The 25,900-nt window shown below is 39.5% G+C and overlaps 1 protein-coding gene across 1 annotated transcript in view; it reads left to right on the plus strand.

Annotated features, from left to right (window-relative positions):
• Nucleotides 1-665: 665 nt before the first annotated feature.
• megf10 (multiple EGF-like-domains 10) overlaps nucleotides 666-25,900 on the plus strand; it is a 56,951-nt gene continuing 31,716 nt past the window's right edge. Inside the window, exons 1-5 of the mRNA XM_058412711.1 lie at nucleotides 666-948; nucleotides 13,205-13,335; nucleotides 16,346-16,447; nucleotides 17,457-17,557; nucleotides 19,898-19,990. Of these exons, the coding sequence (XP_058268694.1) occupies nucleotides 13,217-13,335; nucleotides 16,346-16,447; nucleotides 17,457-17,557; nucleotides 19,898-19,990 (415 nt within the window). The 5' untranslated portion in view covers nucleotides 666-948; nucleotides 13,205-13,216. The remainder of the gene's footprint in view (nucleotides 949-13,204; nucleotides 13,336-16,345; nucleotides 16,448-17,456; nucleotides 17,558-19,897; nucleotides 19,991-25,900) is intronic.

The raw sequence follows: 25,900 nt of genomic DNA on the forward strand, positions 1-25,900 counted from the left end.
TCCAACATGAGCTGTCCCTCTGATGGATTCGTTCCTAATCCTGTCCAACCGTGTCACTCCCAAAGAGAACCTCAACATCTTCAGCTCTGCTACCTCCAGCTCTGACTCCTGTCTCTTCCTCAGTGACACTGCCTCTAAACCATACAGCATGGCCGGTCTCACACTGTTTTGTAGCCATTATTATTATTATTATTATTATTATTATTATTATTATTATTTTAGTAATTTACACTATTTGGACACTAGGTGGCTATCTCCTCATTTTCAAACAAACTACTTGAAAAGACAGTTTCAGATTTTTTTTAAGCCTGTAAAATACAAAGCATTTGCAAAATCACGTCAAACAGTTGTTATATATATATATATATATATATATATATATATATATATATATATATACATATATTATTCGATCGATACATGTGTTAAAAAATATTCGATACATGTGATTAAACATATTTCCTTGGCGCGTGCCGTGCGGTTAGACAATGTAGATGAGATAATCTAACACAGTGATAAAGTGGTTAATAGTGATAAATGGAACATATAGCTTGTTCTGTATGAAAAGTTGGAGAACATGAGCCCTTAAAATGGCTTTTCTCCACTCAGGACTCCAAGTTTAAGTGGTTCTCCTCCTCCTCTCCATTGCTATGCTAATTAACCGTGCTGCTCTGAGTCTCGAGCTCCACACTGCACCTCACGCGCTCTGTCCTGCTGCAGGTCAGGAGATGCTTACAGGATTTCTGTGTTTCTTCTTCTGAAAACACCTCCATGTCTCATCGCTTTACCAGACCCATAGCCTTTAACTTTAGTTAACAATCCCTGGAAGTGGAAGTGTGAACGCATATTTTGAGGAAACTCTCATCTTAGAAACTTTGACCGCAGTGCGCGCGCGCCTCAAAGCGGATCCATGAGTTTGGACCGAGTTGGTACTTTCGCATAGAACTGGTGAGTTTTTTCTCACTGGCTTGTAATCTTCATGTGTTTTATTTTTTTTTTGCTGATTATGTTTATTAATGTTTCAATATGGTGTATGTTTATTGGGTTACGTGATTTGAAGAGGCGGTAAATTTGCATGTGTTTAAATATGCCATTTTATTTATTTGTTTGTTTGTTTGTTTATTTTTGCACTAAAGGGGAATTTCTGTTTGTTAGACGTTTGAAAAAAGCTCTTCATTTCTTCAGTCACTTTGGGGAATTATTTAAATTGCATTTAAAATCACGTTATGACCCTTTTGTGCATACAATTAAAGGTTAGAAATAATAATTATTATAATCAAATTATTATGTATTTTTTGAACATGAAGTAGGCCTAATCTAACATACTTGAAGCAATTGAGGTAAAACACAAAGTTTTCTATATATAAAAAAAGAAATATTATTATTATTATTAATAATAATAATTATTGTTATTATTATTATTATTATTATTATTATTATTTTAGAAAGTTTTAGAAAGGTTCTTGAAGGCACAAGACATTTGTTTTTACAAATATTATTAGTCCATAAGATGCTGTAACTGAAAATTTTCATTTCTGTGTATAGAGATTTGTGTAGAAAAACATAATGGACATGAGAGATTTTCACTTCTGCACTAAATAAATTTCCACACTACTTGTTTGTTCTAGTGAAGCTTTCTCCTAGTTTACATTCGGAAATGTCCGGCTCTGCACCTCGTCACAGTTTGGATGTAGACTGTAGAATTAACAGCTAAGATGTGTTAGACATCAGTGAGTTAAGCAATGCCAGTCAGTCCTGTAGGGCAGAACTGTTTACATGCAGGAAGTGTTGCCAGTGTCCTTAGAGCTTGGCACTAGAAGTGAAGAGTTCCTGCTGTGGTGCGCTTTGTCCCTCTGTGGGATCCACGGTCATGTGACTGGTTTGAATGGAGAAGCCGACTGTCTGTCCACGGGCTAAAGCTCATGCTGTTCGATTATACATCATGCGCTCTTGAGTGTGAGATGGAATTTAGAAAACCTGAAATAAATGCTCAAACTGCGTTTTAAAATGATGTGAAGTGAGCAGTGCATTCATACATCTGTACATAAGTAAGTCATCAGACTGTCATTTTAAGCGTGCACATTTTTGGAAACAAAAGTGGTGCAATTTTCTAACCAAGCACATTTAAACAAGTGTGGCTGCATGATCTTTCATCAACAGTCACTGCGTTCTTTAATCGGCTCGCTCTGCTTACTCTCGGCTTGGATCAGAAGGTTTTATATCTGCTTTGAAAATGCTCCGCTGGTTTGTGTAGAGTGCATTTTTATACACTTCTCTAGACATAGGATGTGGTAGCTTAGTGTTTAATGTGTTGGACTACTGATCGGTACATTGTGAGGTCAAATCCCAGGTCTTGGGCTCTTGTGCAAGACCCTTAACTCTTAATTGCTTAGATATATTACATGCAATAGATTGTAAATTGTTCTGGATCTGCCAAAGGTAGACATATTGTTAAGTGGGTGGATAGAATGATGTGTGCAACTGCAAATATACACTGATCGGGCATAACATTATGATCAGTGAGAGGTGAAGTGAATAAGACTGAGTATCTCCTCATCATGGCACCTGTTAGTGGGTGGGATATATTAGGCAGCAAGTCAACATTTTGTCCTCAAAGTTGATGTTAGAAGCAGGAAAAATGGACAAGTGTAAGGATTTGAGCGAGTTTGATGAAGGACCAAATTGTGATGGCTAGACCACTGGATCAGAGCATCTCCAGAACTGCAGCTCTTGTGGGGTGTTCCCGGTCTGCAGTGGTCAGTATCTATCAAAAGTGGTCCAAGGAAGGAACAGTGGTGAACCGGTGACAGGGTCATGGGCGGTCAAGGCTCATTGCTGCACATGGGGAGAGAAGGCTGGCCCGTGTGATCCGATCCAACAGACGAGCTACTGTTGCTCAAATTGCTGAAGAAGTTAATGCTGGTTCTGATAGAAAGGTGTCAGAATACACAGTGCAGGACGGGTCAGGGCTGTTTGGGCAGCAAAAGGGGGACCAACACAATATTAGACAGGCGGTCATAATGTTATGGCTGATCAGTGTATGTTGAATGTAGCTCCAATTTCTACAAACTTTCTATTTTTCAGCTTCATTAAGAGTGTTTGTTGTGAAAGGATGCTGTGTTTTTGTTATAATATCTTGACCAATAGAGTTTTATTATTGTAGCATGATGTTTGTTTTTGGGAGTGGTACTTTGCTCCAGATGGTTGCAATAAAAACAGGATTATGCCATGGTATAATTAAAGGGCTTGCCATCACGGAGCGTCAGTTTACCATCTTCTGGTAGATAAAAATATGCCAGACTGTTTCACTTTATTTTGCTTCTTGTTTTAAATCTGTGGAATTCTACACACACACACACACACACACATTCTGAAGCACTCTTACTGCTTACACATCGAAAAATGAGTGAAAATCTGGAGTTATGGCTAGCAGAAATATGTTTAGAGCAAGCTTTAAGGCTAAATAAATAAAAAGAATACCGAATTGTCAGAGTGGGAGATGTGTGCAGTTATATTGAGTGACTATGGACAGCTGTGAACTCCGAATAGCGTGGAATGTAGTGCATGCCAACTCCAGTGGTTTCACTTTATTCACACACACAGAGTTCTGGATCTGAAAAATCAGCAGAATTTTGTTGTCTCTTTAACTTCACAAAGACAGATGTGTTTTGGGAGTGCTCAGTGAGATGTCTGACTGACAGGCACACATTGCTGTGTTTACTGGCTGCTTTAGTCAACGGTGTGGGAAACCAGCAACCTCCAGTGCCATAGTAATGCAGAGCTCTGCCCTGATTCTCTCACTAGATAAAAACAAAAACCCCAAAACGCTGGTTACCATGTATGGGCTTTGGTGGTTTGATGCTTCACTGATGTTATGGAGAAGAATTTTAGTGTGTATTTAAGTTGTTAAACCATGCTCCAGTACTCACACAGTCTGAAGGAAAGTCTGAAGTATTTCCTTGGTGTTGTCCTTGACTGTACGGACACAACGGCTTAAAAATAAACCGAATCTACTCGAACCATTCTTCAGACCAAACCCTAAAACCATTCAGAGGTGAATGATAATGTCTTCTTCAAATCTCAGTCTTCAAGTTTATAACTAGTTCATACTGCAGATACAGATACACTATATTGCCAAAAGTTTTGGGACACCCCTCCAAGTCACTGAATTCAGGTGTTGTTTTTCAGGGGTTGGGCTCGGCTCCTTAGTTCCAGTGAAAGGAACTCTTAATGCTTCAGCTTCATACCAAGACATTTTGGACAATTTCATGCTCTTCGTGTGAACAGTTTGGGGATGACCCCTTGACTGGCCTGCACAGAGTCCTGACCTCAACCCCATAGAACACCTTTGGGATGAATTAGAGTGGAGACTGTGAGCCAGACCTTCTTGTCCAACATCAGTGCCTGACCTCACAAATGCGCTTCTAGAGGAAGCAGTCTCCGCTCTAATTCATCCCAAAGGTGTTCTATGGGGTTGAGGTCAGGACTCTGTGCAGGCCAGTCAAGTTCCTCCACACCAAACTCACTCATCCATGTCTTTATGGACCTTGCTTTGGTCACTGGTGTACAGTCATGTTGGAACAGGAAGGGGTCATCCCCAAACTCACAAAGTTGAGAGCATGAAATTGCCCAAAATGTCTTGGTATGAAGCTGAAGCATTAAGAGTTCCTTTCACTGGAACTAAGGGGCCGAGCCCAACCCCTGAAAAACAACACCTGAACTCAATGATATGGAGGGGTGTCCCAAAACTTTTGTCAATATAGTGTATCTACTATCTGATGCAAGATATTTATGATGCGAAAATGCAAGATTTAACAGTGCACATGTCCTTAACAAACAAGAGCCTGCTTTAAATAACATTCCAAGTTTTAAAATGGCAGATATATTTTTACTTTATTGGCCTCACTAGAAAATCAGGGTCACGGTGGCATGTTTGCTTTGCACCACTGGGGGTTTGATTACTGCCTCCACCCTGTGTATGTGGAGTTTGCATGTACTTTCATGTTTTTCAGGGGTTTCCTCCAGGTACTCCGGTTTTATTCCAAAGACTTGAGTTGTAGGCTGATTGGAATCAGAATATTGTCCATAGTGTGGGAACAGTTGTGTGTGTGCGCGATTGAGCCTTATAATGGATCAGCACCCCGTGTCCCCCGCCTTATGCCCCGAGTCCCCTGGGATTGGCTCCAGGCTCTGTGTGACCCTGTGTAGGTCAAAAGTGGTACAGAAAATGGATGGATGTATATTATAGGAAATTTGTGAAGAACAATATAAAAAAAGTACCATTGCGACACTCCGGCCCAAAAAAAAACACAACCACCAAAATATTGGGATCTGATCATTTTCTTGTCCAGAAAGATGACTTATCTATTGTAAAATATTTTGTATACCATAGTTTTAATCTAGAAATCTTTTCCTTTCCATTTTGTCTCTCAGTCAAGCCCTTGAAAAGGGTTTCTAGACAGAACCACTAAGAACCATTTCACTGGTTATTGATTTAGTGGTGAAAATGGTTAATGCTCCCAGAGTATGTCATTGTATGTTATTCAATATTAAATTATTATTGAATTCATCTTTGCCTTATAGATAAAGTTAAGCAACGAAAATGGATAAAATAGCAAAAATGATGACATTAACACAATACCATGCAGTTTAGTGTTCTGTAAATTGATTAATAATCCAACATTGTACATCTTAGTTCATTGTGATATAAACTGTTTAGAAACTTGCTTGTCTTAAATGAATCAATTGCCGTCTGAACGTAATCATTTTGGAGAAGCCTTGCAAATATTGTATTACAGACGTCACCCTGGTAAATAATAGACCTGTATTACTAGTGCTGAGAAGAAACAAGCTCTTGCTTCTGTTCTCAAGATTCTGTCAGAAGCCACTTACATGTAGAGTGGGTAATCCTGTATTTCCTCCCCAGGCTCTTCTAGGGTTCTTAAGGGTCGAAGACATGATGTTTATGGGTCTGGTAGACACAACACTCAATTCCAGATCCACTCACAGTCTCCAGCTTACACTTGTCTGGAGGCCCCGGATTGAGACATAACATTTGGTAAAACCATATCCTCACGCTGGCATCGATAAAGCACATGCTCATGAAATTTGAGATTTCACTTCAGAGCGGAAGCATAGAGCATAGCTCAGACTTTATTTGAAATAATCTTTTGGGGCACTGTTGAGGTGGGCCCATCGCTGGACGGTTGTAAACCCGACATCAGCACCCGAACGTTTCAAATGATTCAAGCAGTTCCAAAAAAAGGGACATTTGATGGCTTTGGAGGGAAAGAATCTCATTTCATCATGACACATGCCCAAGGCACCACCTGTCCCCATAAAAAGAGAGAGCTGAGGACAGTTTGGAGAGAGTGCAGTTTAATGCAGCATTCTGTTGAGTTTTTAATTAGCCCCCTGAGTGGCTTTACCCATGGACAACCCCTCCTTCCCTGCTTGCATGCTCTGAAAAGCTCAGGCAGAGCGCAGCCTGTGACTTGAAAACTAATTATACTGGGTGAATTTTTTGGAGCAGAAATGTGGCTCGGGGTTACACCTGCTTCTGTTACCAACATGTCGAACAAATGTTTAGCAGGACCTTTTACACTGTAGTTTTATCCATAGCAGATTGGACAGATTCCCACTGGCATGACGAGTAAACTTTCTAATCAACTGTCTCACTTGCCTTCGATCACACACCCATTGCACCAAGGATACACAAGTATGTATGTGATAGAATCTCGACTCAACATATGGTAGTGTTTTATAAAAGGTGTGCTGACGATCCGCTAAATACAGCAGGTGAAAGGTGAACCTGCTCTGTCTGAGAGCTGTGTTGCTCTTATAGCAAAATAATCAGTTATGGGGTGACGCAGTGCAATGCAGTGTTATGGTTACCATGATATTTTCCACATCAAGTCTGTTAGTGCTCTTATACCACATCCACTTGGCAAATAAATATGTCACATATAGATTTGAATATATGATAATTTTCAATAGCTATGTTTCCTGTTATCCCTCATGTTCTAACATATATAAACACTCATTTCCTCACAAGCATCTCTTTTTTTTGTCTCTCCTGAAGTTCATACGAGAAGAAAAGCAGCTTATCTTTTTATTGAGAGGCACAAAGTATCAGAAAGAAACTCCTTCAGTTACAAAGCTGCCTGTTACAAAGTGTCCTATCAACAATTATAGCTTTGTCTTTGGTTAAACAACTCTAAAAATCTGTTTATTATTAGCGTTAGATTGTAGTAATCTTTGCGAATGAGCAGAGCAGTTTCTATAGAAATGATAATGTTTTAGAATAAAAAAAAAACAAATTTGAAATATAACCACATGATTGTTAAAATCAACACATTCTTACTGATCAGATCCCATATATCAACATCTCATCTAACCCTGAGCTTCTAATGCTACGGTTTATATTTTTTGAATAGAAATATAGATCTGGTTTCTGTTTTTGCTCATTTTAGAGTTCTGTGCTAATATAGAAAGTCTGAATATGAAAATGTTTTGACTGGACTAAACTTCCCACTGGGCTTCAAATTAGCATTCCTGGATGAATCTTGTAATGTGTGTAGATCTTTCCAACAGATGTGAGAGGGCATTGTAGTGTTGGTGCATTAACAGCTACAGAGCATATTTAATAGATTCAGAGAAGGTTTTCTTGTTGCAAAGTAGAAACACTTTCCAAAATGGAACTGTTAACAGCCAAGGAACCTGTTAAAGGGAAAGAATCAGTTAAAGGGTTTCTCAAGGGATCTTTAGGTTCTTCTAAAGGTTACTAATGCTTCAAGTTTGGAAAGGGGTTCTACTTGAAACACCCTTTTGTGTAGTGTTCTACATCTAACATGGGTTCTTCAAGAAGACCAAGCTGAAGAACCTCTTAGAGTTTGTGAACTTTTTTCAAGAAATAACATTGTTCATTATAGTGTATATTTAAGAGATTTTATACTCAAGAACAGTGTACAGATACACTATGTTGGCAAAAGTTTTGGGACATCTGCCTTTACCTGCACATGAATGTAATATGGAGTTGTCCCACCCTTTGCAGTTATAACAGCTTCAACTCTTCTGGGAAGGCTTTCCACAAGGTTCAGGAGTGTGTTTATGGGAATTTTTGACCATTCCTGTAAAAGCGCATTTGTGAGGTCAGACAGTGATGTTGGACGAGAAGGTCTGGCTCACAGTCTCCGCTCTAATTCATCCCAAAGGTGTTCTATGGGGTTGAGGTCAGGACTCTGTGCAGGCCAGTCAAGTTCCTCCACACCAAACTCACTCATCCATGTCTTTATGGACCTTGCTTTGGTCACTGGTGTACAGTCATGTTGGAACAGGAAGGGGTCATCCCCAAACTGTTCACACGAAGAGCATGAAATTGTCCAAAATGTCTTGGTATGAAGCTGAAGCATTAAGAGTTCCTTTCACTGGAACTAAGGGGCCGAGCCCAACCCCTGAAAAACAACACCTGAACTCAATGATTTGGAGGGGTGTCCCAAAACTTTTGGCAATATAGTGTAAGAAAGAATAATTAAAAAAAAATACATGTTTATATAACAGATATGAGTACTAAAGTGTAGAGAAAGTACAGAAAGATAAATGAATATGAGAGGAAGTCTAGGTTTTTATAACATGTCTTATAAAGTGTTTTGTTTTTACAAACAAACATTCTTCTCATGCTTGAGATAAAACTTAAATAAAACAGAACATTGTTTGTTTGCAACTTTAATAAGGTGATTAAGTCTATTAATGGGGCTATTTCCTTCACATTGAATGAGATATCATCTACATGTGTTTGAATAGGCCAACACTGATACTCATCAGAGTGCAGCGGTCGTGTTAGAGAGCAAATATTTGGGGATGTTCCATTCGCCCCCTTTGGCTGAGCTTGGAAACACTTCAGAGCGCACAATCTCTGCTCATAAATGGACCTTGGTTAGATTTAGGGCTTCAGTTCTGTGTAGTCCCAAAATCCCCTCCTTCAGGCGCCCTAGTGTGGTGTGTATGGGCCTTTTCAGACACCACAGCAGCACCCTTGTTTGTGTGACCTCCCAGTTGTTGGAGGGCTTTGCGTCTGCAGCTGTGTCCAGCCAGTTAGGTGAAACCAGAGCAGGGCAAGCGCTGCTGCTTCCATTCAAAATGTGGAGAGGAGACCGGTCGCATACTCTTCACTCTTTCTTGTCTGTTAGACCCACTCAGAGACTCGCGCTGTAAAAACCTTACTGCTTGTGGTGTCACTGGGTTGCTGCTATTGTAGTAACATGAAACCAAAGATCAGAGGAAACTGGTCTGGTAAAGTTTTGCATGCTAAGCAGATAAAGTGCCTGGAGAACAGTTGCTGAGTAAATGAGATGCAGTGAAAGTGTTGGAAATGTGTCTAGAACACTGGGAATGATTTAAAAAAAAGAGATCTTGTTCCTTGTTGTTCTAAGTACACCGGAAGACTCCTGGGTGATTTTTGCATGTGGATTACATCTGTTTGAATATACATTTTCACTCAAACACTTGTTTATGTTAGCTTGGGATGCTAGCGTTGTGTTCCTGTCAGTGTTGACCATAAAAGTTTTTATTAAATGATACATGATCTCTACCACAGAATGACCAGGACTTACTGTTGAAATGGCTAATCGTGTTGCCTACAAACGTGCAAAACGTATCAACGGGTGTGTGTTGCAGACGATTTAGCATCTAGCTAATTCTAACTGCTGGTAATACATGTTCTAACTTAACCTGGGCCTGGAGTCAACAGGAACTTTGTGCTTACCGAATACCTTGTATAATAAAATCTAGATAACTGCAGATTCTGGAAAAAAACAAACAAAAAAACAAAACGAATGGTAAACTTTTTCAGCTATAATTTGTTTTTGTGTTTTGTTTTTTTTCCCTTTTTTCCCCTAGTTTATCTCATTCAAGCTGTTTTTCTGAACCTAGCATAGCCGGCTGAGTGTGACGCGACTGTTGATGGCAGAAGAGCTTTGTTTCAGCTCTATCAGTCCAACAGGAGGAATTTGTTCGGTGAGAGAAAGCGGCCTGGTTTCAGGATTGCTGTTAGCTGAGAGAGAGAGAGAGAGAGAGAGAGAGAGAGAGAAAGAGAGAAAGAGGGAGAGAGAGAAAGAGAGAGATCTGAGACAAAGCAGTGCCAGTGTGTTAATGACATGTGGCTCGGCTGGCAGCAAAGCAGCCATTGTCAGCACAGCCTCGACCGCCACACTGTCCTGTCAATCACACGAGTAAAAAGCGCAGGATGAAGGGGATCGATTGCATGCAACTATATACTTTGAACACATCTGTTACAGAAAACAATTTGATTGCAAAATCCTAAATGTGCCTTCACTATATTTGTGAATGGTTGCTCTTTTTATTTAAAGATGACTGAATACAAGCACACATATAAATAGTAGCTTGGTTATTCTTCCTGGGCTTGCTATTGACTTCAGCATACTGTAAATGTAGCAATGTTTTGCCTATCACAATTTAGGAAACCCATAATAAGATGGTGTATGTTGAGACATTTTTGGGGGATCCCACAGCGAGGAAATTTGGGAAAGCTATGGGAAGTTGGAAGCAACTAGGTCTGTCTCTTGTCGGTTTACTGAACACAAGGCTTCCTGCCTTTCAAGGGTGAAATCTTCGCCTTCTGGCAGAGGCACCAGGGTTTGGGCTGAAAGATCTTGATACAGTGGCTTTGGGTTTTGTTCACAGCAAAAAAGCTTTGAGTGAACGTCATAAGAAAAAGAATCATAAGAATTACTCCAATGTGCTTTCTAGAAACTACACTCAAGCTTCAATTCCTTTCTAACTGTTCCTGACTTCTTGTTATGGCCTTATTTGTGTTTAGAAGGTAAATAACACTTTCCTCTCTCTCTCTCTCTCTCTCTCTCTCTCTGTGTGTGTGTGTGTGTGTGTGTTTGTGTATGTTATGCAGCATGTACATCATTTTAAAAAGATGCGATTGACCTTTCTTAGAGGAAACGTGTTGGCCTTAAACCTTCCCTTTTTGGTAGGTGTCATGTGATAGTACAGAGCTGGCCAGTAAGTGGGAACTGGCCAAGAGTAAATTAGGACGAAGACTGGATATTTTAACAAGTGAATGACAGCAAACATGCTTTCAACACGATGGATTTGAACCTGAGATCTGAATTATAGAGAGTAATTCACATTGACCAGTTTAAGTGTATAAATGACCTTGAAACGTTGTGCCTTCTTAACACTTGAACGTAAATATTGGCTCAGAGGTCTTATTCTCCACTGGGGAAGTACTTGCAAATAATAACCATGGGATGCTGATCATTTTAAAACCAGTATTTTGCAGAAGAAATACTACACGAGAAAACTACTCAAGAAAAATTTTGTTCAATATTTTAACCTATAGAGTGTCCGTATTTTGACGATCAAAACGTCACTCGTTTCTTTCCCTCACCATGATTCTATAGGGATTGTACCTTAAATCTTCATACACAAGTTCCTCCAGTGTTGTCTTTCTGGTCCTAGACAGATTATTCACAGAAACATAATATGACAATCTGGCTCAGTTTGAGTTAATGAAAGGCAGATGTTTAATGCCCTTTCGTACAGAATTGAAATCCATATTTCGTAGTGGGATTTAGATTCTTAAATGATGATCGGACTGAGTGACGCTGCTGAAGGAGAAACAAGGAGCTGGTAAAGAGTCAAAACACGGAGGTTGAGAAAGTATGACTAATGCACAGAAGAGACGAATACTCTTCAATAGAGCATTAGCTAAAAAAATCCCCCAAAACACAAAAAAACATATGTTTGGAATGATTAGAAGGTTTAAAATGATAGAAAAATCACTTCCCAGTACAGAGTAAAGAAATCCAGTTGCTTTTAAACTGTAAAAAGGAAACCTAAAGGCACTTTTTGGATATAGTAAAGGTCTGTATAAATATTACTTTGTGCATAATAATACAAATCAGATTTGGTTAGACTTTCTTTTATGTCTGTTTTTCCAGGACCCTTTTTCAGAGTGTAATAGATTTTTATTTTTATCACTATATGGAAAAAAATTATTAGCTTTACACCCATACTGTATGGAGCTAAGAGGCCCAAACATGTTACAGCATGACAATGCTCCAGTGCACAAAGGGAGATCCATAAACATGGTGATGTGGAAGAACACGAGCGGTCCCAGTCCTGACCTCAACTCCACTAAAACACCTTTGGGGAGCAAAAGCTGGCCCGTTTGATGAAGCTCGAGTTTGATGAAGGGCCAAATTGTGATGGCTAGACCACTGGATCAGAGCATCTCCAAAACTGCAGCTCTTGTGGGGTGTTCCCGGTCTGCAGTGGTCAGTATCTATCAAAAGTGGTCCAAGGAAGGAACAGTGGTGAACCGGAGACAGGGTCATGGGCGGTCAAGGCTCATTGATGCACATGGGGGGCGAAGGCTGGACCGTGTGATCCGATCCAACATCGGGATGCTGGTTCTGATAGAAAGAGGTCAGAACACACAGTGCAGGACGGGTCAGGGCTGTTTTGGCAGCAAAAGGGGGGACCAACACCATATTAGGCAGGTGGTCATAATGTTATGGCTGATCAGTGTATCAGGATGAAAAATTTTTGTTCATTAGGAAATGTTTTTATTTTATTTTATCTCCTTTACCAGTATTTCATAGCAATGTTAAATAGCTCCATGCTTCACAATACAAGGAGCAGTGGTGCAGTTTTTGGCACTGTCTTCAGTATTGGTTCATGTATAGACTGAAGTGGTCTCAGTAAAGTGACTAAAATAATATGGATTACTCAAATATATGAGATTTTCTTTCTCTTGTAAGTATCCACAGACCTTACCCCAGAGCCTATTAGTAAACATGCTCAAATTTCCTCACCATCAACACCACTTTACTATACTAAAGACAGAAATTCATTAACATTTTCAACCCTCTGACTATGTGTTTCTGGAAGATCACTTCGTTTTCCTTCTGTAAACATAAAGGTGCGGCAAGCCACTCGGACTGCAACTAGTGATCCTGAAGCTTGTTACCAGAAAAGAGTGAAAAGATTTCACAGTGTGGCATATGAGAGGCTGTGACGACGTAATCATCTAGAAATCTGGCTGTTGACATTTAAACTAATGTCTGAATTCAGATACAGGCATACATGTTGGTTGGTATTTTGAAGTTTCTGGGTGGAAAGAACACTTTTGACTTGTCTAATGTGTTTTCATGTTTCTTATTGCCTGAAGGTATTTCCCACAATGATGCTCTCCCTCCTGTGGCACTGTGTCTTTGTCCTCCTGGGCTTGTCTTGCTGCCTTATGGGAGTGACATCATCTCTGAACCTGGAGGACCCTAATGTCTGCAGCCACTGGGAAAGGTACAGCATCCACAATTCCACTGCCCACACACACACACACACACACACACAAGCAAAAACCTAAACTTTAGTATAACACACAGTTAAATTCCTGCACAACCTACCTGCTGTGTTGTCTTATTATTAAATGTAATATGACAAATAAATTTCCTTACCAGGTAAAATTTAACCTTAGCGGTGTGAACTGTAACTAAAGTGTGATCTTAGACCGAAACAAGGCATAACATTCCCGGAAAAAACAGTATGTGACTTTCACCCAGTGGTGTTCCCACTAGTCACAAGGAAGCCTCGTTTCTCGGGATCACTTCCGTGAGTGAAATCTCATGGTTAGAGACATGTTTTCTTATTAATGTGAAAGCTCAGAATAGGCATTTCTGAATGATTTGCTGAAATTAACAGGTAATAGCTGCAGTTTATTTACAGGTGTTGTGCTAAAAACTATTTTAAAGATAGAAAGAAAATGTAAATAAAACATTTTATTATATAAAAGCTTTATATTATTCATTAAGAAACTACACTAAAGCATTTCACAGATATATATGTGTGTTTAGCACCTAATGAGGCTGCATTGCTGAATACATTCTCTCTAACAGTGACAGGCTGAGACTGTCTATCTGGACTCGAGAGCCTTCAAACCTAAATAATCGGCTCATAAATCTGTGTTCTAATGGACTCTGGTATCAGTATTATCAGTCGTATTAAAGCAGTTACAGAATCAGCATTTTATCACCTAAAGAACATCAACACAATGTTCTTAAGGTGATAAACACCAGACCTGGAGAAACTCACCCATGCTTTTATTTCCATCAGGATTGATTACTGTAATGATCTTCTAACTGGACTCTCTGGAATGACAATAAAAAAATCACTTGATCCAGAATACAGCTGCTAGAGATCTCGCTAGGAGTGAGAGTACTGAGATCAGTACTCTGGCTGCCAGTGTTATGGAACTGACTGCAAGATTTTATTACTCTACATCGCTTAATGATACAGGACCAGTGTATTTATGATGATGTGCAGTGATTCACGCCAAGTGGATCTCACAGATTATTCGGTTAGTCCTGCATAAGACTAAGAAAGGAGCAGCAGTTTTTAGCTACTATGCTGCTCTTAAATGGAACCATCTGACGGAGAACGTTTGGAAAATGTTCTCATATGAGCAAGGTACAGTATTTAAAACAAGTGAAGAGAAAGAAATGATTGTTTGCATACAACTGGGAATATAAGAGAGAAATAAGCTAACATGATCTAACTAAGTGCTCACATTTCACAAGTACAAACCCTAATTAAATGTTTATACCAAATAAATATTTAGGCTTAAGATATAAGGAATTAGCTTTCGCTTTATCTCCACATCTACTGCAGAGGAAAACACACAGGAGCTCACAAGCATCCACTCCTATGGACACACACGCACAAGGTTTTAATAGGCAGAAGATTCCCGCAGCCAGATTAAGGAATGACTCAAGAATCCATTAAAGCAGATTGAAAAAGAACAAAGGTGGAGGCTGCTTTCCCAGATAGATTTACTTTCACTGAGTAATGCGTGGTAACAGCTGCAGTGCTCTGAGCGGCCGGGAAGAGGGAGGCTGTCGAAGTGTGAGCGTGAGTGTGGCCCGGCTTCATTTAATAATGGATGGTACTTACCGCTAATTAGTCACCACAGTTCATGCCTGCTGATGATGTTTCAAATGGCACAAATTATTAAAACAGTAATGCACTATGCAATCGTGAAAAGTAAGCAACTTATTATTATTATATTAGGCATAACTTTGTAGTGTTTAAAGCAGTCTGCCTTACATTTCACTGAAGTGTCGATAAAATTGTCTGACTCAATGATAGTCCTCTAAATATGCCCGAACAAACCATCCATTCCATTACAGGCTTACATTCGTCATATCTGTTCAGAAGAAATCCCTGCACACTGTAAAAAATGCCAGGAGCTGCTGATCCTACTGGGTCCCAGGGAATTTAAAGCCTCTCCTAGGAGCCACAAGGCCTGGTAGAAAGGACAAGGATGCCAGAATATCACACACCCGTTCACACACTACAGACAATTTTATGCCCCTTAATCTACAACACATGTCTTTGGACTGGGGGAGGAAACCAGAATACCCAGAAGAAACCCCCAGAAACTCTACACACAGATATGGGAAACAAACAACTCAAGTTTCACCCAAGGATTCTTTATTTGTTCGCACATTGGCCATCATTTGGTCCGTATCTAATGAGAAAATGCATAAGTCTACATGTGCACAGTACAGACGCTAGGGAAACAAAATGCGAGGGTTGGTTCTTGTGCAAAATAACGAGCCATGGACTACATCTGCAATGTGTTCTATTGAGAAACAAACATCCAAATAACATAAACAGTGTCAGGAGGCAAAAATGAGTCAGAATCAAAAAGCAGGAGACAGGAGAAGGAGTCTGGTGGTTATATGTTAAGCAGACAGGATCAGACTTGAGAATGTGCAAGACATTTCAAAGACTAGTAAAGAAAATAAGGACGGGTGATGAGAATGACGAGGAAGGATGAATGTAAATCAGAGGAAAATCATAAGTAATTAGTTTAAATGCACTCGTTTTTAAACCAAATCCTTCACTAAAAATGATAAAAAAAATAATGATTGAATTTGTCTGTAAGGCTTTAGGTATATGTAACTGTTTACATATTGCATTATTTTGGAATTCTGATGATGTGAACAATTAGGAACGATTCACTAATTCACACTATACAGTAAATTACATTTTTGTTTTTTTTTTACATTACTTCTCAGTATTTTGCTTTAACCTTGTGAGAGTTTTGTCGCTATCGAATCGTATTAATAGCTGCACTGATTTTAATTGGGGGACCACCCATGTACAGTGTGTGAAAGCTGAGACGTTACACTGATACCTTCATTAACATCCTCACCACTTGTGCAGGAGAGGACCACACACAACCTTCATAAACCGTTCACAGAAGTGTTCGTAGTAACGTGCGCTTTGTGTATTGTGTTGCTCTTTACAGTTACTCGGTCACCGTGCAGGAGTCCTACGCACATCCGTATGACCAGGTGTATTACACCAGCTGCACTGACATCCTCACATGGTTCAAGTGCACACGCCACAGGTAAGAAAGCGCAGTGTTAAGCATTTTGTATCTCCATTAAACATTTCATCAAAAATGTATTGTTCATTTTATAACTAGGTGAACCAGACACAGTTTAAAAATGAGTCTTGTTTATGTTAGGAATAAGAAATGGAGAATATGTAAAGAATAAAACTGAACCTGTTATAAGAAATTAATCAGCAATGAGGTGCTAAAGAACAATCAGATTGTAGAATTTATTAGCACTCTAGTTTAACACAAATACACCGATCAGGCATAACATTATGAGCAGTGAGAGGTGAAGTGAATAAGACTGATGATCTCCTCATCATGGCACCTGTTAGTGGGTGGGATATATTAGGCAGCAAGTCAACATTTTGTCCTCAAAGTTGATGTTAGAAGCAGGAAAAATGGACAAGTGTAAGGATTTGAGCGAGTTTGATGAAGGACCAAATTGTGATGGCTAGACCACTGGATCAGAGCATCTCCAAAACTGCAGCTCTTGTGGGGTGTTCCCGGTCTGCAGTGGTCAGTATCTATCAAAAGTGGTCCAAGGAAGGAACAGTGGTGAACCGGCGACAGGGTCATGGGTGGTCAAGGCTCATTGATGCACGTGGGGAACGAAGGCTGGACCGTGTGATCCGATCCAACAGACGAGCTACTGTTGCTCAAATTGCTGAAGAAGTTAATGCTGGTTCTGATAGAAAGGGGTCAGAATACACAGTGCAGGACGGGTCAGGGCTGTTCTGGCAGCAAAAGGGGGACCAACACAATATTTGGCAGGTGGTCATAATGTTATGCCTGGTTGGTGTATATTAGTATAATATAGTCTTTGTATCAGGGTTAGGGCACATTATTCCATTTCACTGAATGCAGCAATGTTAAAAATAGCACTTCAACTTAACTACAATGTTTAGCACCAGGTACTTCTTAAAAAATATATATTCAAAAATATTTTTTTATGAAAAAGATTTTTCAATGTTCTTTTATTATCATGATCTAATCTAACAATCTAAATCTGTGGATTCAGGGTGAGCTACAAGACGGCATACCGAAGGGGAAACAAGACCATGTATCGCCGCAAGTCTCAGTGCTGCCCAGGTTTCTATGAGAGCAAGGAGATGTGTGTTCGTAAGTAATACTCAGTCTCAAGTCCCATGTGTCTGTTTTGAATTCATCTTACAGATAACTCATAGAGTAAAATGCCGGAATGTTCTGTGAAAGATTTTTCAGAACATATTCCATGCAGCACTCCTCATCAGCCTCCACCCCAATGAATTCTTTAAACAAAAGGAAGAGGAATTTCATATCCTTTCCCATTTTCTTAACTCTGATTCATATCTCACAGGCATGTAAGAAATAGAGTAAAAGCAAAAAAATTAAAAATAGCACAAAACAGGAACTGAGGAACGTGTTTATATTTGTTTATAAAATAATTTTTTAAATGTATTTAACCGCATGCACTTCTAAAAAGAGCGTATGCTTTGAAACAATCTGTGGAATTATCCCTAAAATAAATCCCATGAAACTCCTTGCTTAAAAAAATGTAAGTAAATCTTTTAAGAATATAGACAGAACACTTTTGGCCCATTGTGTTGTTGATTAATTCAAACACTATAGATTATAATTACAATTAATAATCAATATTTAATTAATTATAATATTAATATAATTAATATGTAATTATAATTACAATTTAATTAAATTACAATTAAATTATAATTTGATTATAATTACAAGCTACATATTAGAGCGCCATCAGTGGTCATTCATTTTTAAAGTAAAAGTTCCCCTTTGAATATAACGCTAAATCAAAACAAGTTTAATAATTTAGAACAAAATTGGAAAAGATATTATATTAGGAGAGGGGATGTTATAGGAACCTCCATTTAATTTAAACTTATTTCTATAAATAAATCATTTCATGCACAATGTTGATTAATTAACCAGCTCCTGTCTAAGTTGTCCTTTTTATTGCCATAAAATTTTACTGGTTTAGCCTGACAGACGAACACATTCACGCTACCTCAGATGACTTGATGTGGAGAGTACAGTCAGGGCAGGCGAGGGTAACTTCGGCTGTTAAAGAGCACGTGTTGGTAGGACAATAACTCATGTGATGAATCAGCTTACAGATTACAGTGGATGTGAAATAGTCATCTTGTTGCTCAGAAGGACTTTAACAGAAAGCTGTTATATTTAAAACTTGGCCATAATTATGTGGTGGTTTGTCATGACCTTGACAAATTTCAGAAATGCTCTTTTATGTCTAGTAGGAAACAGTTCTATTTTTAACAACATAATGAATTATATTGAATAATGAAGAGGCCAATCAATGGAATAAACTGGAGATTTTCAGTAGAAAACAAATCTTGAGGATTGTGTTTAGAATGTTTTTTAGACATAAAGTACGGTCCAAGAAATGTATTTGATCCATGAGTAAGTCAATACAAATGATGTTACAATTATGAAATCATTTATTTAAATGATTTTCATATATATCTCTTTTTCAAAATGTATTTGTTATATCTTATTTATACTATATTGCAAAAAAAAACAAAACAAAACAAAACCTGTAGACCCCTAAAGAATACAACCACATGTGCCTGTTGAAGATCCCATTCAGGATTTAGTCACCGCTTTGCTACTCTAAAAGCCATTGTCATGCTGGAACATGTTCAGGCCTTTTAGTTACTGTGAAAGGAAATGTTTATGCCACAGCAAACAAAGAGATTCTGTACAATTCTAAAATCTGCTTGCGTTTTTGTTGCAGCAGTTTGGGGAGAGGCTCACGTATAGGTGTGTAGCTCAGGTGTCCACATACTTCTGGCTGTATCGTGTGTGTTACCTTTCACGTTTAATATGAATGACATTTCATTTGGTGTGGCCCGAACACGTCACACACTGACTCACCGCTCGCACTAGGCCCTGATTACTGTAACTCATTATTTTCACATTTTATTCTTTCTGTAGTCCAGGATTCATAACTCAGCCTGGATGTGTCAGCTTTAAACGCAGAGCTCATGCGAGATCATGGAAATTCCGCCGTCATATTATGCTGTAAAGCTGCATGGCGTAATGGATTTAGTTTTGTTCTCAGTGTAGCTCTATCCTCTCTACGACACTGTAGTACTCGTTTCAGTTGTTATCACTGTGTTACCGTCAACGCTATTAGATCTAACAACACATCAAAAGCTTCCCCAGTGCCAGGAACACAGACTCGACCCTTTAATGTTTTCTAAAGGCTGAATCGTTGTGGTTTTGAGTCTTTATCCTGTGTGCGCTTTGTCTGAGCAGTAGCCACGCTGTGTAGCAGGTCAGCATGCGTCTTTTTTTTCCCCCAGTGTTTGTTTTTCCCATTGGCTCATCTTCACTTTGGCTACGTCCATTTGAAGGAATGAAATCTGACCCGAGTTTCCCTTGTTTTCTCTTTCTCCCTCTTCCTCCCACGCTGATCCCTTCTTCCCCAAGCACACTGTGCTGAGAAATGCGTGCACGGCCGCTGCGTGGCCCCCAACACCTGTCAGTGTGAACCCGGCTGGGGAGGAGCCGATTGCTCCAGCGGTAAGTCCTCCAGCTGGAGCTGTCTGTCTCATAACACGCCCACACACACACACACACACACACACACACACACACACACACACACTGGGCTGCTGTGTCAACCGTTCCAAAACATCAGCACACAAAGGAAGGCACCCAGAGCGACGCCAAAGGGTTTGACTGTTGTGCCAGGGTAAAGAGAAACCTCAAACACATTAATCCTTGGTTAGTATTTTATAAATTGGCACAACATACAACTTAGTGCAAAAGTTTACATACCCTTAGGACAAAATGAACAATGATATTTAATTTATACCAAGTAATCCTTTCTAGGGGCATCTGTTAGTTCTTAACTTTACACCGCCATCTTCAGATCTCAGACAGTCAGGATTGTGGCACATTATTTCTCATGTTGATGTTTTGGATTGTTGTCTTCATGAATCTTTCCCACATTTCATTATTAACTACTTGGATTTAATTTTGTTTGTTGGTGAATTCATGGCTGAAACTATCTCTGAGGTCATGCTTTATTACTCTACAGCTCAAATAGTCTCTGGTTGTCAACTTCAATATAAAAATCCTGATAATCCTGGTGCCAGAATATAGCTTTCTATGAGGAAATATGTACAGCCCAATCCCTAGGGCAGTGGTGGTTCAAGTGGTTAAGGCTTTAGGCTAACTGTGATGGCTAGACCACTGGATCGGAGTATCTCCAAAACTGCAGCTCTTGTGGGGTGTTCCCGGTCTGCAGTGGTCAGTATCTATCAAAAGTGGTCCAAGGAAGGAACAGTGGTGAACCGGCAACAGGGTCATGGGTGGTCAAGGCTCATTGATGCACGTGGGGAGAGAAGGCTGGCCCGTGTGATCCGATCCAACAGACGAGCTACTGTTGCTCAAACTGCTGAAGAAGATAATGCTGGTTCTGATAGAAAGGGGTCAGAATACACAGTGCTGTTTTGACTTTATTACTCCTATGAGGGAAATTCTTGTGTTACAGCAAAAATATAAAATTTAATAATATATTAACTGCTTAATTCACTACATTTTCTACCACAAATATATAAAATCTATAAGCTTTTATTACATCTGATGCATACACTTGGCACCAGTACTGTAGATGCATGATCTGCACTATTAAAGTCAAGGCAAATGTGATATTTCTAGCACTTTACCCTACAGGAAAAAAAGGGAGATTAGGGAAAAAATAATCATACTGAGCATGGTGGATCTTTAAAATAATTTCTAGCCTAGAGGTATTAGCCAGTGTCCATTTGATCTCCACCTCTTTCCTTTCTTGATTTTTATTAGTTTATATACTCCCCGTCAATCCCTCTGCCCTTATGGCCAGGTGTGTTGACCGTAGTGGGTTGATGGCGGCACAGATGAATTAGATGAGCTCCTCAGTAGCTGCAGTCTGAGCTTGTCTTGTGTTTCAGGGTCTCAATAAAAAGGTCATTGTTATGTCTGCAGTCTCTCTGCATCCCTCAGGAATTAAACAAGCTTTTCTGGTTAGCAGTGGGTTGGGACTCAATGTTGGGAAAGGTTGAGGTAAGAGGATCCAGGTACGCATGAAAGGATCTGTTAGTTTGATATATTGCAATATAATGTAGCTCATGATGGTGTTATGAATCAAAGGAGTGGTACATAATATTCATTTTAGAAGGTTTTAAAAGATTGTACATACCCTGCCAGGAAAAAAAGCTTAAAGTAGCATAAATCCTGCTACTTATTTATTATGGCCATGCTAATCCAGCACCAGACTAGCAGCTGGCAGCATTAGCAGGGCTCTCTATGGCATGACATATACCTGTGTTTGAATAATTCCAGATCTCTCAGGAACCTTGTTACATGTTATGATCTAACTTGAATATAAGCTTGACCTTTAATTGCAGAGTGTCGTCTCTTCAGATCTCGTTTAAGACGATTAGTCTCATTCCACATGCTAGTTTTACGTTCTAATGAGTGTTTCATTTGAAGATTTGAGAGCGATTTGTCTATTTTGAATGTTTTCATTTTTTTTCAGTTGTGGTCACAGCTTTTTTGGGCTACACTAAGACACCTCAGAATACTTTTATGAAGCTTTTATGAAATTAGTAGGCTACTTAGATACACTACTCTCTCTATGGGAAATCATCTAAAGTTGTTAAAATATGGCTCAGTACCTTAAAATCACAGAATTGTCTGGCAGAACCTTATAATTCCAAGGGACTTGATGACCCAGATCCTTTTCTTCAGCTAAACATCGACCAAGTGCCCTGATAGCTTCATCCCATTTTATGCTCCAGCCCGAGACTGACACTGCCTCTGCTAATTTCTGAGAGATAATATTTGGATTTGCAAATTTCTAGCTGTGTAGGTACTAATTCAAACACAGTATACATTTCTGGATATAGTAAATGATCTGATTATGGAAACCAGGACCCCAAAGACGGCTGTAGTTTGAACTTTGGTGTATACACAGTATGTTTAGAGAATTAAGGTAGTATTTGTCTTTTAATCTAAAGTTAGTCACAGAGTTAAGAATGATTAGTGCGATTATTTGATCTAACTCTGTCACTCAGTTGATCATAAATCCACTCAGTCCTGGGAAAGTCTACTGGGTAAAGTACTAACGCTACTCGTCTGATATGGTTGGCAATGCAGTGGTGTTTACACACTAGATAACAGTATATGGCTAATTAGAGGAACATGTTGCTATGTTGTTTGCCTTCTTTCTGCCCTTGACAACATAGCATGATGATAGTGACACTAATTGAGCGAGCTCTGTGAAGCTAATTGGTAGGGACGGTTTCTGCTGTCTTGTAATTGGTGAGCCTTTTCAATACAACATGCCAGTGACTTACTATTGTCCGTTGTATTTTTTGGATCTCAGCAGTAGCTCAAGGCAAGACTCCACCAAAACCTCAACTGATCCCTTCTCCGAAGGAGGTCTCATAAAGCAGACACTAATATGCTATTCATTTCCTCAAAGGTGCTCAGATGCTCACAGTGTGAGGGCCTCTCACTTTACAGGTCACAGGGCCATAACAATGTGTCGCTGCATTTTACAGGGTTCAAGAAGCAAGGCAGAAATCTCCTTCTTTACATGCACAAAAGGCTAAGGAAGAAGTAAAAGGAAATGCAGGAAATCACCTCAGGGCTCAGTGCTTTTGATAAACCAAACCGTGGCGTCTCATGACAACAGTGCAAGGCACAACGCCATATGGTCACTAATGTTTTTCACCTTTAAGCCAAGTGATGCTTTTGATTAATGCGCCGTTCTCAGGTTTAGCAAATCCTTCTCATATTGTTTTCTGCTCTAACGATGTATTGGTGCCTCAGACGTGACACACTTCTACAGTTTCAGGCTGAAAACACAGTGTTCATGTTAAAGAAGTGGATTTACATTAATGCTCAGGGCAGCTGTTGTGGAGGTTTTGTGTTACAGCTTACAACACTTCTTAAATCACACCACTAGCAATAAAATGCACCACTAAGTTCTTGAAGGGTCTGATGAAGCTACCCATAAATGTCCAGTCTTTATATGGAACATTTCTGTGAAGGCTGGTCAAAATATGACTTTATGCTGCATTAGAACATCTGATAAGAACGAGTATCTCTATACATATTTAAACCTGACATGGATGGAGCCATTGAGAAATATGAATCCTACCACTATGTCACTGAAAACACTGTAAAAAAAATCCCTTTGCAGCTATAACAGCTTCAACTCTTCTGGGAAGGCTTTCCACAAGGTTCAGGAGTGTGTTTATGGGAATTTTTGACCATTCCTCTAGAAGCGCATTTGTGAGGTCAGACACTGATGTTGGACGAGAAGGCCTGGTTCACAGTCTCCACTCTAATTCATCCCAAAGGTGTTCTATGGGGTTGAGGTCAGGACTCTGTGCAGGTCAGTCAAGTTCCTCCACACCAAACTCACTCATCCCTGTCTTTATGGACCTTGCTTTGGTCACTGGTGTGCAGTCATGTTGGAACAGGAAGGGGTCATCCCCAAACTGTTCCCACAAAGAGCATGAAATTGTCCAAAATGTCTTGGTATGAAGCTGAAGCATTAAGAGTTCCTTTCACTGGAACTAAGGGGCCGAGCCCAACCCCTGAAAAACAACACCTGAATTCAATGTTTTGGAGAGGTGTCCCAAAACTTTTGGCAAAATAGTGTATGTGCATCATGCAGGATTTGTGTGATTATTCTGTGTGGCTTTTCAAACATTTTATTTGTCTAATGCTGTAGATATGTTTATGTATATTGTTGTAAATGTAATAACTGAACTGACCGCTTAAAAGCATTACAACACCGAGTCCATTAAACCAGAGCACTACTGAATTCTTCATTCTAATTAGCCTGAATGTGTTTATTAATTTTATATAACATCAGTTCTGACAGTCACTGAGCTGGTCACAGGTTTATATTAATGTAATTAATGTAATGTATAATTGTTTTATTATATTATTATTTCTATAGTAACAACTTAGACAGATGAATTAATTAATGGTTGTAATTGTTGATATTTAGCAAAGGACTCCCCAGACTGTAAGCTGTATCTTTTAGTTTTCTAACTTAGAACAGCGGAAAATGTGTTACGTTTTCAGTTTCTCAGTAATTAGACATCGAGTGCTCTCTCTACAAGTGACTGCTGTAGGTCAAACAGAGGCTAAGTATAAATCCCAATCTCTTCATACTGGGTTAGCCATTTGCTGCCTGTCCATTTTTCGGTTGCTGTTTCTGCGTCTTTATTAAATTTGGGGGTCTTTTAGGTTCTTCAGAGTTCAGAAAGGCCTGTGTGTGTGTGCGGGGTGGTGGGGTTGTGGGGGATTTTAGCTGGGGTGTGAGATTTCAACACAGACAAAGCCCAACTGCTCCCTCGACAACTGGCCGCATCAATTACATCCCCCGTTTTTTTTTCTACAGTAACTGACCCTTTTCCTTAAGCGTCATTCTGCTTCATGCTACATAGTACATTAATCAAGTGAAGCCAGATTCTAGCTGAGACATTGTCCTCTCTGAACCAGCCAAATGTTTTTTGAAGAACTACATTAAAAACATATGCTTGTTTTTCCGTTACATACGCGTCAGCTCCTGAAGTCTAATAAGTCATCGGTCAGCTGCTGTGTCTTTTTTGTATTTACTGTCTAATTGTCTTCAGTTCTGACTGAAGGAAACGTCTTCATAAGTGCAGAAGGCACCTGTGTGGGGCTTTATGAGAAACAGATGACTAGGCACCCCGTACACACACACTGCAGGGCAAATTAGAAGAACTGGCCCAGTCGGAAGCACCCTGCTGACCTCTTATGTAGTGTATTTTAACTGTGGCAACACAACCCAAACAAATCTCAAAATACCATGTGTGATTTGCGGTATATCACCAAGGTCATTTGTAATCCTGTTGACAGGTCTGAAAAGATGCCTCTGTTTCCAAATAAAAACAGCTGAGACTGGATTTTGAATCAGTGTTTGAACTCTGGAGACCGAGAGAAACATACAAGAAAGTAAAATTCTGCAACTAATAGTGTCTAGTTCCATGTCTAATAGAAAAATATTTTGACTATTAACTACTGATGCTAATATCTCATCTCCTACTGTATGTAGTGCACTTGCATAATGTACACTATATTGCCAAAGTTTTGGGACACCCCTCCAAATCATTCACTTCAGGTGTTGTTTTTTCAGGGGTTGGGCTCTGCCCCTTAGTTCCAGTGAAAGGAACTCTAATGGTCGAAAATTCCCATAAACACACTCCTAAACCTTGTGGAAAGCCTTCCCAGAAGAGTTGAAGCTGTTATAGCTGCAAAGGGCGGGACAACTCCATATTACATTCATGTGCATGTAAAGGCAGATGTCCCAAAACTTTTGGTAATATAGTGTACCATGATGAAATTCAGTTGAACACAGGGTTGCCAGAACTGTGGCTTTGGCACCATATTAGGATAAAT

This window comes from Hemibagrus wyckioides, linkage group LG16 (assembly GCF_019097595.1).
Source record: "Hemibagrus wyckioides isolate EC202008001 linkage group LG16, SWU_Hwy_1.0, whole genome shotgun sequence".
NCBI lineage: Eukaryota > Metazoa > Chordata > Actinopteri > Siluriformes > Bagridae > Hemibagrus > Hemibagrus wyckioides.